This window comes from Capricornis sumatraensis, chromosome 21 (assembly GCF_032405125.1).
Source record: "Capricornis sumatraensis isolate serow.1 chromosome 21, serow.2, whole genome shotgun sequence".
NCBI classification, from domain to species: Eukaryota; Metazoa; Chordata; class Mammalia; order Artiodactyla; family Bovidae; genus Capricornis; species Capricornis sumatraensis.
In genome coordinates, this window is record NC_091089.1 from 22,674,522 (window position 1) to 22,687,355 (window position 12,834).

The following is a 12,834-nucleotide window of genomic DNA, read 5'->3' on the forward strand; positions in this document are numbered from 1 at the left end:
CATTGAGTCAGTGATGCCATCCAACCATCTCATCCTCTGTTGTCCCCTTCTCTTCCTGCCTTAAATCTTTCCCAGCATCAGGGTCTTTTCCAAGGAGTCAGTTCTTTGCATCAGGTGGCCAAAGTATTGGAGATTCAGCCTCAGCATCAGTCCTTCCAACAAACATTCAAGACTGATTTCCTTTAGGATGGACTGGTTGGGTCTTCTTGCAGTCCAAGGGCCTCTCAAGAGTCTTTCCCAACACCACAGTTCAAAAGCATCAATTCTTTGGCACTCAGCTTTCTTTATAGTCCAAGTCTCACATCTGTACATGACTACTGGAAAAACCATAGCTGTGACTAGATGGATCTTTGTTGGCAAAGTAATGTCTCTGATTTTAAATATGTCGTCCAGGTTTGTCACATCTTTTCTTCCAAGGAGCAAGTATCTTTTTTTTTTTTTTTAATTTTTATTTTTACTTTATTTTGCTTTATAATACTATATTGGTTTTGCCATACACTGACATGAATCAGCCACGGGTGTACATCTGTGTACAAGTTCCCAATCCTGAACCCCCCTCCCACCTCCCACCCCATATCATCCCTCTGGGTCATCCCCGTGCACCAGCCCCAAGCATCCTGTATCCTGTATTGAACATAGACTGGTGATTCATTTCTTACATGATAGTATACATGTTTCAATGCGATTCTCCCAAATCATCCCACCCTCTCCCTCTCCCACAGAGTCCAAAAGTCCGTTCTATACATCTGTGTCTCTTTTGCTGTCTTGCATACAGGGTTATCATTACCATCTTTCTAAATTCCATATATATGTGTTAGTATACTGTATTGGTGTTTTTCTTTCTGGCTTACTTCACTCTGTATAATTGGCTCCAGTTTCATCCACCTCATTAGAACTGATTCAAATGTATTCTTTTTAATGGCTGAGTAATACTCCATTGTGTGTATGTACCACAGCTTTCTTATCCATTCATCTGCTGATGGACATCTAGGTTGCTTCCATGTCCTGGCTATTATAAACAGTGCTGTGATGAACATTGGGGTACACGTGTCTCTTTCAATTCTGGTGTGTATGCCCAGCAGTGGGATTGCTGGGTCATAAGGCAATTTTATTTGCAATTTTTTAAGGAATCTCCACACTGTTCTCCATAGTGGCTGTACTAGTTTGCATTCCCACCAATAGTGTAAGAGGGTTCCCTTTTCTCCACCCCCTCTCCAGCATTTATTGCTTGCAGACTTCTGGATTGCAGCCATTCTGACTGGTGTGAAATGTGCCTCACTGTGGTCTTGACTTGCATTTCTCGGATAATGAGTGATGTTGAGCATCTTTTCATGTTGCACAGGTTTGTCACATCTTTTCCTCCAAGGAGCAAGCATCTTTTAATTTCACGGCTGCAGTCACCATCTGCAGTGATTTTGGAGCCTGCCAAAAATAAAGTCTGTCACTGTTTCCATTGTTTCCCATCTATTTGCCATGAAGTAAGTGAGGGGACTGGACAGCATGATCTTAGGTTTTTGAATGCTGAGTTTTAAGCCAGCTTTTTCACTCTCCTCTTTCACCTTCATCAAGAGGCTTTTTAGTTTCTCTTTACTTTCTGCCATGAGGGTGGTGTCTGTCATCTGCATATCTGAGGATACTGATATTCCTCCTGGCAATCTTGATTTCAGCTTGTCTTCATCCAGCCCAGCATTTCGCATGATGTACTCTACATATGCGTTAAATAAGCAGGGTGACAAAATACAGCCTTGATGTACTCCTTTCCCAATTCTGAGCCAGTCCATCGTTTAATGTCTGGTTCTAACTGTTGCTTCTTGACCTGCATACCAACTTCTCAGGAGGTAGGTAAGGTGTGCTGGTATTCCCATCTCTTGAAGAATTTTCCACAGTTGGTTGTGATCTACACAGTTAAAGGGTTTGGTGTAATCAATAAAGCAGAAGTAGATGTTTTTCTGGTATTCTCCTGATTTTTCAAACTGCCAGAACTGAGTCTGAGTGTCTCCTGTGGAGGTATGGGTCAATAGTGGCCTGCCGCAGGGACAGGGGCTCTGGGTGCAGCTACCTGGGTCACACAGCCTGTGGCATAAGCCCTCTTGGAGGAGGTGGCCATTAACCCCACCATAGAGCCACCAAGCAGACAACCCACAAACTACAGAACAATTATGCCAAAGAAATTCTTGTACTATTAAGGAAGTTCTAGGACCCACAACAGATTTCTCAACCTGCGGATCTGGCAAAGGGACTGAGAACCTCCAGGGAATTTGACTTTGGAGGCCAGTGGGATTTGATTACAGAACTTACACAGGACTGGGGAAACAGACTCTTGGAGGGCACAAACAAAACCTTGTGCACAGCAGGACCAGCAGAAAGGAGCAGCGACCCCATAAGAGACTAAATGAGACTTGCCTGTGAGTGTCCAGGAGTCTCTGGGGGAGGCATGGGTCAGTGGTGGCCTGCTGCAGGGTCAGGGGCACTGAGTGAGGCAGTGGGTACATGGGAGTTTGGAAGGAGGGTGCCATTATCTTCATTACCTCCACCATAGTTTGGTCTCAGGTCAAACAGGGAGGGAACACAGCTCTGCCCATCAACAGAAAATTGGATTAAAGATTTAGAACAAGACCCATTAGAACAAGACCCAGTTTCCTCCAGTCAGTCTCTCCCAATAGGAAGCGTCCATAAGCCTCTTATCCATATCAGTTAGAGGACATACAGAATGTAAACCACAGTCGCTCTACATTCAGTCTTTCTCAAACTCTCTCAAAGTGTTAAGGGGAGTGAGAAACTGATGACAGAGAAACAAACAGGAGCTAGCTCTAAGTGTAGTACTGGGCTTTGGGATGGCTTTCCAGCCTGACTCAGGAATGAGAATCAGTGATTGTTCAGGAAGGAGAGGGTCTAGGCAAGCTAGGAAAGAATAAAAACACTGCTCAGTAGGGAGGAAAAAAGAAGAATGAAGAGTGGGTATTTTTAAATTTATGATTTTGGCTTAAAAGTTCTTTTTCTTAAATTATCATTTTTTTTAAAGTGGAAGATAATTGCTTTACAATATTGTGTTGGCCTCTGCCAGCTTAAAAGTTCTTGATTCAAGTTTGGATTTTCCTTAGTAAGTCTCCTTGTTCCACAGAGCTCAATAAAGGCAACTAAGAACATTCCAAGCATTGATGATTGAAAAACAATTTACATCTCAAGCATAATTCTGACAATACTGTACTGTACTGGTATTTTCACAATCACAAGGTTATTTCTTGAGATAAGAATCAGGCCTTTTTTTTTTTTTAATGTGTTTGGTATTAATAAAGTTGACAGAATGGTGAGGCAGATAGAAGAGGTAAGGGAGTAAGAGACTGATAATAAAGATTAATGGTCCTGCAGTAAATGTCCTATGTAGTACTTAATGATTAAAGGACAACAAAAGTAACAAAGGATATGAAACAGAAGAATAACATGTTTAAAAATTCAGACATGCTAAAGCGGGGAAAGCAATTAAGGAGATGCTAAACCAAGCAGTATAACTTAGGCAATTAGTGTTAGGTCATTGGCCTTATGCTAAACGGGGTGTCTGATCCTGCTACAGCACACCTTGGGAAAGTCTGTCTCTCACTGCAAATGCCAGTGCAATAACCTTGCCCTGTACTGTGATCTGTGTGTACCACCAGCCCTGCAACGGGCAGAACAGCTCCAAGAGGCAACTTCAGCTCCTCAGTGATCAGCTATACCATCATTTTGCTTTTCTCTCCATATTAGAATAAAAGAAGGGAAAAATACAAGACAGCATTTCTTGCGAGTAGAAGAAAAAGTTAATAATTGCTGTGAATACCTTGAAGCAGAATACTTTTAAAAAGATGAAAATTTTTCTATTTTTCTCACTATAATGCAATAAATCCTCCCCCACGACCCCTCAAAAAAGGGGGAAGGAAAAAAAAGAGTAATGAAAAAAATAAAAGCATGAGTGTACTGTGCCTGGAAAACTGCAGAATCGTAACAGCTTTTTCTTGGTTAAATTGATTGGTCTAGTAACATTATAAAATGACTATTAGGATTCATTGTGCACAACAGAAAGTGCTGAAATGTCAGCAGACTACACAGCAAAAAGTTATGGGTTCTGAATCCCGTTAGTCAAAAATGATTTTGTTTCAAATTAGAAATTGATTTTTTTTTTTGGTGGGGGGGCGGTACGGCACAAGCCCTTTGTAGACTTCCGGCTTCTGTAGCTGGGCCTGGGAGAGATTAACCTCCACAGCAGGGCTGGCCTGATGACACCTTTCTCAAAGTGCCTTTTCAACTGCAGCTTTTTAATGTTGCTGTGGTCTCAGCCAATAACACAAGTTATTTGTCCCTTTGCTATTACACTAAATTTTTCTCATATTGCTATTTTATTTCAGTGCTGACACACATCACAAGTTTGTTGTCAGTTTAACAGAAGACTATGTTGAGCCTTGCAGTGTAACCGCCACAGCGATTTTGACTGGTTCTCCACTCTCCAAAGTGCAGTGACTAAGAACAGAAGAAGCCAAAAGTAAGAATGTCCCATCTCTGAAGGACGACTAATAGACAAAGTAGACAAGACTCCATCTCAGATACAAAGTCTCCTCAGTTTCATTTCTGTTTCTGGTAGCAAAGTCTAAAAAGACAGGAGTTGTTCTAAATTGTCCTAAAACAGTAGAGGTCTGCAGAACTTTTGTCCTGTATCAAACGAAATGTACCTTTGCTCTTTTTTCAAATTGTGGATAGTCTCTCTTCTGAAACTTGGACCAATTACCTTCTTTTAATTATCTGGGAGAGGACTAAATGGTTTCTAGATTAATTATAATTAAAATCAAAAACGTGACAAAGCTGCCAGTTGATGAGGAAAGGCAGAGAGTAGTATACCTATAAGATCTCATAAAAGTAAAGTATTTTCGCTCAATGGTGCCTGACTCTTTGCAACCCCATGGACTTCAGTTCTTCTGTCCATGAAATTCTCCAGACTAGAAGATTGGAGTGGGTTGCCATTTCCTTTTCCAGGGGATCTTCCCAACCTAGGGATTGAACCTGGGTCTTCTAAATTGCAAGTAGATTCTTTACCATCTGAGCCACCAGGGAAGCCCCAGGAAGATCTCATAAAGCACTGTCCAATTCTCAAACAGATGTGAGAGTGACTTGAGAGATTATGAGAAATTGGCTGGTTAACACTAGCAGTGGACAGTGCTAGCTAGCCCAGTAAAAAGAGGTAAACAAGGAGGAAATCGAGGTTAATGGTTGTGAACAGGCAAGAAAGATGTCTGGGAAAGAGGAGTGAACAGAAGTGGGCTCTGAGACCTTTTGGGGCCCTTTGCTTTCTTCTGACCAATGAAGCTCAGACTTGTTCCATTCTGTCCCAGAGTCCTTCCTTTAATGATTCCAGGAGAGATTAAACCAAAAGCCACTTCAGAAACAACCAGGATATGAAATTAAATTTAACTGCTTCACTTAATATTTCATATAGTTATTTATAACTGATTTCTCTTAAAATATCTACCACATATAAAATAGAAAGAATTACTGGTACTTCAAAGACTGCTAGGCAATACTTACGAGGTTCTGTTTTAGCCACAATGACTTCTCTTCCACCCTCCTCATATTTCCAGTTAATTGAGGATTAACTGCAGTTGTTAGAGTTTACTTTCCCAGCAAAGATTTATGTTCTATTTCTGGTCCTCTTTATTCATTTTAAGTATTATTTTGTGTCTATGACCATGCTAAAGCTGAAACTCCAATACTTTGGCCACCTCATGTGAAGAGTTGACTCATTGGAAAAGACCCTGATGCTGGGAGGGATTGGGGGCAGGAGAAGGGGACGACAGAGGATGAGATGGCTGGATGGCATCACCAACTCGATGGACATGAGTTTGAGTAAGCTCTGGGAGTTGGTGATGGACAGGGAGGCCTGGCGTGCTGCGATTCATGGGGTGGCAAAGAATCAGACATGACTGAGCGACTGAACTGAACTGATGACCATATTTACTGCTGAATAATTCTTACAGTTAGCTGCTTGCAAAAAGAGGGACACATTAGATAGTTTCTCATAAGTATTCTAAAAGAACTGTTGATGCAATTCACTGATCCAGGAGACGTGTTACCTGTGGCCTTGCAGGTGCATGTTGGTTTGTAACACGTTTAACTCTTGCTCCAGGGTTACAGGAAACCATCTGGAGTTGATGTCTAGCAACCACTAGCAACCTGGCCCCCAAAGCTTCCCCTTTTGCTACTGCAGATGCTGAGCTCACCTCTTTGGGATCGACATGCATCTTTCTTCTGACCGGTCCACAGGGCACCATCTTTCATCTGTGACTGAAACCCAACTGTCTTCTTATCTCTTCTACTTGCTCCACTGTTAGTGGAGCCTTGGCACTTTTTGCTGGACGGTGATGTTCCAAGTGTCCAGTCATCACACTCTGACTTCAACAAACTGAAAAGAATAAACATGAATGAGCTATAGAGGGCACAGAAGGGGGTATGGATCACAAAAAGAGCATATAAATTCAGCATGAGTTGAAATGCAATTCATGGCAGTAGAAACTTTTTCTTATTTTTTTATTGATATATAATTTAAAAACTTTACTGAAGACCTGTTGTGTGTCCTGCCAAAACAATTCTGGAGTTGTGGTTTTTATCCTCAAAAGTTTATATTTGGAGTTGGGGAAATAAGCGTCAGACTCATGAAACTGCTAATAAAGCCACAGACTATGACTGAGAACCAGAGTATCTGTAGAAATAAAAAGTGTGCTAAAACAAGACTTGCATAACTAAAATGTTTCTGAGTACTAAAAATGAACATAAGGGATTAAAATATCACCAGTTTGCTTCAAAATGCATTTGTGTTTCTCGTTTTCGATTGTTATGGTATTTATTATGTACTCAGAGTATATGAGGAATAGTACTATAATGCATGTGAGAGAACTGGTCTCTGTCCTCATATAATTTCATTATAAAGTCAACAAGGCAAATATGGAGTAAAAGAAATTTTAATGAAAATAAACACACATGCATACATTTTTCTCTCTTGTGAAATATGCTCCCAGCATTAGCACAATTCCTCTTGGAACATTTTACTTTTTAGAGAGAAGTGTTATAATGGTGTGCATCTCTTACTATTCTACCAGTGCCTTCCTTCTAATTGAAGCTCACCACAATCTCGTGATACTTTCGTTTTGTCTTGCCTACGACCATAAACAATGTGAAAATTAAAATGAAGAAAAATAATTTATTCAAAGAGTAATATTCTGAAAACTAGAATATTTAAACTTCCCAGAAAGAGAGGCAATCTCTAGACTAGAACAAGTTGATGGAGTATTACTGGATCCATTACGAATCCCATGAGGCCCTCGTCCAGGATTCAAATCACATAAACCTGTCAGAGTCACTGGGTTTGTTTTGTGTGGATCAGAAATTTTAGTAATGTTTGCTCACACCATAATTTATTAATAAAAGTCAATACATTATATAGCTTTATGCTCAGAGTGGTATGAAGAAAGTAAAACTGTTAACAGTGTGGTTTTATATGGGCATAAAGCAGTGTATTAAATTTAGGAGCTTAAATTTTTTTTTACCAGAATCCAAGGGTTACTTTTCCTTATTGACCTGACAATGGACGTGTATCTTAGCTCATAAAACTTCTTTTCATGTGGCAGGAAGATAGGGAGAATAAAACTACATCATTGTGAATGTAAGATAAATTTACCTCAACCCAGAAGTCCCAAATCCTGGCAAATCTCTACTTGTTCTTACAGAAAAGTTAACATCACCAAGACTACTGGATTCCCCCAAGTCATACATTCTCAGGTCACTCACGCTCCCAATACTAGCCAGTGTTGATCATTCCCAACACGGAATCCTCCCTTCCATTTTACACAGAGGTTTGTCTGTACCTTTATTCCAAATCCCATCCTAGGAACCTGAATTCTAATTTCTCTGAAATAAAGATGATTATACAAAAATTTTCTTCTTTCATTGCATTTACTTCCAACTTTACCCATCTACTATTCTTCTATTAACATCTCTGAAGAGGGGGCTTCCCTGGTGGTTCAGTGGTAAAGAATTTGCCTGTCAATGCAGGAGACACAGGTTTGATCTCTGATCCTGGAAGATTCCACACGCTATGGAGCAACTAAGCCCGAGCACCACAACTCCTGAGCCTATGCTCTGCAACAAGAAGCCACTGCAATGAGAACCCTGTGCGCCACAACCAGACAGGAGTACCTGCTTGTCACAACTAGAGAAAAGCCTGTGCAGAAGTGAAGACCCAGCAAAGCCAAAAATAAACATAGAACTATAAAAAAAACCTCAAAAGAAAATCATACCTTTCTCTCATACTCTTGGTACCATTTGACCCACGCCCTCTGTGACTACGGCCTGCCAGTCATCTTTTTTTTTTCTTTTTTAATCACAAACTTCTCTGTGCTTTCCCAGGATTACAAATAAGACCGGATGTTTCATTAAAAATCAAAACCTAAACCTAAATCCCAAAAGTGTTCCCTTAAGTGGGAAAGTTATAATAATACTCAGAGAAAGCATGGGCACGAGAAACTGCAAATTGGGATAACCCTTTGCTGAGTGATTTGTCACTACAAGATAAAAGTGCACCTACCCTCTTACAATTGTACTTTTAAGAAGTTACCCCACAGAATTACATAAACAACAGTGGAATTAGAAAAATTTCTCACTCTATATACAAAAACTCCTAGAAGAAAACAGGCAGAACGATCTTTGACCTAAACTGTAGCAATATTTTTTTTGGATCTGTCTCTTAAGCAAAGAAAATAAAAATAAAAATAAGAAAGTGGCACCTAATTAAACTTATCCCTGGAGAAGGAAAAGGCAACCCACTCCAGTATTCTTGCTTGCCCATGGACAGAGGAGACTGATGGGCTACAGTCCACGGGGTTGCAAAAGAGTCACACATGACTTAGTGACTAAACAACAACAGCAATTAAACTTAAAAGCTTTTGTATAGCAAAAGAAACCACTGAAGAAACAAAAGACAACCCACCAAATGGGAGAAAGTTGGTGGGAATATAATCACTATTTTACAAATAACTTGGGTTTCCCTTGTGGCTTAGAATCCGCCTGCAATGCATGAGACCTGGGTTCGATCCCTGGGTTGGGAAGATTCCCCTGGAGAAGGGAAAGGCTACCTGTTCCAGTATTCTGGCCTGGAGAATTCCATGGACTGTATAGTTCATGGGGTCACAAAGACTTGGACATGACTGAGTGACTTTCACTTCAGTTCACTTTTAGATGAACATAATCTATAAAAATTTTGAATCATTATGTCACACAGCTGAACTAATACAATATTGTAAATCAACTAAACCTCAATTAAAAAATAATAAATAAAAAAAAAATGAAGTAGTTCTCTACACCACTGTGAATAAACTTCATGACATAGTATACAGTTAGAAAAAAGCAATTTCCAATAAGAGAAGGTATACTGTGATCTCATTTTTGTAAAAAAATATACAAAAATATTTTTTTAAGTTCTGGATGGATAAATAACAAACCAGAGAAGTAGAAATAGAGTTACCAAGGGAAAGATTTCTATAATTTATATTTTTCTGAATACTTAAATTTCTTACAAAATACATATACGTTTGTAATTATAAAGCAAAAACTTTCACAATCTCCTTTGTATTACTATAATCTCTCTCTTTCTTTGTCAAGCTTCTAGAAAATAATTTTAATAGACATGCCTACTAACGCTATATTTCAGAGAACAAGTCTAGTGGCATTTTCTCTTTGAACCATCTTACTTGTTACAAGACCACATTGTCACGTGACTTCTGACAACTGACTGCTTTCTTAAAACTTATTTCCCTTGGAGTTCATGACATACATCTTGATGGGTTTTCTAGTTCTAGGCGGCTGTTGCTCATTTCTTTTATTGGGAACACTTCTACTTCCCTCTCTGAAATGCAGACATTCCTGATGATTCTGTCCTTGTCTTTTTTCTCTTCCCTCTTGGTACTTTCTGAGCGATCCTTGCCACATCATCATATCTTCCCTCAATTATGACTTATAAATAGATTCACCTCATCCACAATGCTCTCCGAAACTGTTGACCTGTTCAAGAATCTGCCAAAAAACTGTGAAGGGATGTCTTCTCCTACCTTTCCAAAAACCAACTCATGCTAAAGCAATAAATAATCTTTATATTGAAACTAGTTCCTCTGTTTTCATTCTCATTTAATGTATCACCATCCTCCTTGTTACTAAGATGAAAAACCTCAGCTGTTTCAAATTCTGCTTTCCTTATTCCTCTTCAATAAATTGCCAAGTCATTCATTTACATATTCGTCAGATATTTATTGAGGACATACTCATATATGCAACGGGGCTAGGGCTGGCATTTAAGGAAAACAAACATTTACTGAAGACTTGCTCTGTGCTAGGTGTTGGGGGCACAAACACAGGCAAGACTGGGATCCTGTTCTCAGAGTGATTTTATTGGTGGAGACAGACATGAAGACATATGCTTTTTTGGGGGGGAGGTCATGCTGTGCAGCACGCACAACTTTCCCAACCAGAGAACAAACCTATGCCCCCTGCACTGGAAGTATGGGGTCTTAACTACTGGACTGATGGGGAAGTGCAAAACAGATAATTTTTAATATGATATGATACATGCTATGATTCAGGAATATGCATGCTATTTGTTGTTGTTGCTCAGTCACCCAGTTGCGTGACCCCACGTGACCCCAGGGACTGCAGCATACTAGGCCTCACCATCTTCTGGAGTTTGCCCAAGTTCATGTTCATTGCATCAGTGATGTCATCTCGGCATCTCATCCTCTGATGCCCTCTTCTCTTTCTGTCCTCAATCCTTCCCATCATCAGGGACTTTTCCAGTGAGTCATCTGTTTGCATCAGATGACCAAAATACTGGAGCTTCAGCTTCAGCATCAGTCCTTCCAGTGAATATTCACAGTTGAGCTCCCTGAAGATTGACTGCTTTGATCTCCTTGCTGTCCAAGAGACTTTCAGGAGTCTTCCTCAGCACCATAGTTCGAAGGGAACAATTCTTTGGTGCTGCCTTCTTTATCGTCCAGCTTTCACAGCTGTATGTGACCACTGGGAAGACTGCAGCCTTGACTATACGGACCGTTGTTGACAGAGTAATGTCTCTGCTCTTCAACACACTGTCTAGGTTTGTCATCACTTTCCTGCCAAGAAGCAACTGTCTTCTGATTTCATGGCTGCAGTCACCATTTGCAGTGATTTTGGATCCCAAGAAGAGGAAATCTGTCACTACTTTCACCTTTTCTCCTTCTCAGTCGAGAGGAGCAACCCCACTTCCAAGGAGCAGTGGCTGTGCGGGCACAGGAGGGCCTAGAGGAGCTACTCCATGTTCAAGGTCAGGAGGGGTGGCGGGGAGCAAATATTCCTCATCTGAGGTAAGGAGCAGCGGCTGCACTTTGCTGGAGCAGCCGTGAAGAGATACCCCAAGCCCAAGGTAAGAGAAACCAAAGTAAAACGGTAGGTGTTGCAAGAGGGCATCAGAGGGCAGACACACTGAAACCATACTCACAGAAAACTAGTCAATCTTATCACACTAGGACCACAGCCTTGTCTAACTCAATGAAACTAAGCCATGCCATGTGGGGCCACCCAAGAAGGATGGGTCATGGTGGAGAGGTCTGATAGAATGCGGTCCACTGGAGAAGGGAATGGCAAACCACTTCAGTATTCTTGCCTTGACAACCCCATGAACAGTATGAAAAGGCAAAATGATAGGATACTAAAAGGGGAACTCCCCAGGTCAGCAGGTGCCCAATACGCTACTGGAGATCAGTGGAGAAATAACTCCAGAAAGAATGAAGGGATGGAGCCAAAGTAAAAACAACGGCCAGTTGTGGATGTGACTGGTGATAGAAGCAAGGTCCAATGCTGTAAAGAGCAATATTGCATAGGAACCTGGAATGTCAGGTCCATGAATCAAGGCAAATTGGAAGTGGTCAAACAGGAGATGGCAAGAGTGAACGTCAACATTCTAGCAATCAGCGAACTAAAATGGACTGGAATGGGTGAATTTAACTCAGATGACCATAATATCTACTACTCAGCAGTGGCCACAGGACTGGAAAAGGTCAGTTTTCATTCCAATCCCAAAGAAAGGCAATGCCAAAGAATGCTCAAACTACCACACAATTGCACTCATCTCACACGCTAGTAAAGTAATGCTCAAAATTCTCCAAGCCAGACTTCAGCAATCCGTGAACCGTGAACTTCCAGATGTTCAAGCTGGTTTTAGAAAAGACAGAGGAACCAGAGATCAAATGGCCAACATCCGCTGGATCATGGAAAAAGCAAGAGAGTTCCAGAGAAACATCTATTTCTGCTTTATTGACTATGCCAAAGCCTTTGCCTGTGTGGATCACAATAAACTGTGGAAAGTTCTGAAAGAGATGGGAATACCAGACCACCTGACCTGCCTCTTGAGAAACCTGTATGCAGGTCAGGAAGAAACAGAACTGGACATGGAACAACACACTGGTTCCAAATAGGAAAAGAAGTACGTCAAGGCTGTATATTGTCACTCTGCTTATTTAACTTCTATGCAGAGTACATCATGAGAAACGCTGGACTGGAAGAAGCACAAGCTGGAATCAAGACTGCCAGGAGAAATATCAATAACTTCAGATATGCAGATGACACCACCCTTATGGCTGAAAGTGATGAGGAACTAAAAAGCCTCTTGATGAAAGTGAAAGAGGAGAGTGAAAAAGTTGGCTTAAAGCTCAACATTCAGAAAACGAATTTCGTGGCATCTGGTCCCATCACTTCATGGGAGATAGATGGGCAAACAGTGGAAACAGTGTCAGA

The 12,834-nt window shown here is 40.8% G+C and overlaps 1 protein-coding gene across 3 annotated transcripts in view; it reads right to left on the bottom strand.

Moving 5' to 3' along the window:
- KIAA1328 (KIAA1328 ortholog) overlaps positions 1 to 12,834 on the bottom strand; it is a 424,271-nt gene that overhangs the window by 77,639 nt on the left and 333,798 nt on the right. For all 3 annotated transcript variants that reach the window (XM_068993877.1, XM_068993876.1, XM_068993874.1), the window contains one exon: positions 6,243 to 6,424. In XM_068993877.1, coding sequence (XP_068849978.1) covers positions 6,243 to 6,424 — 182 coding nt within the window. The remainder of the gene's footprint in view (positions 1 to 6,242; positions 6,425 to 12,834) is intronic.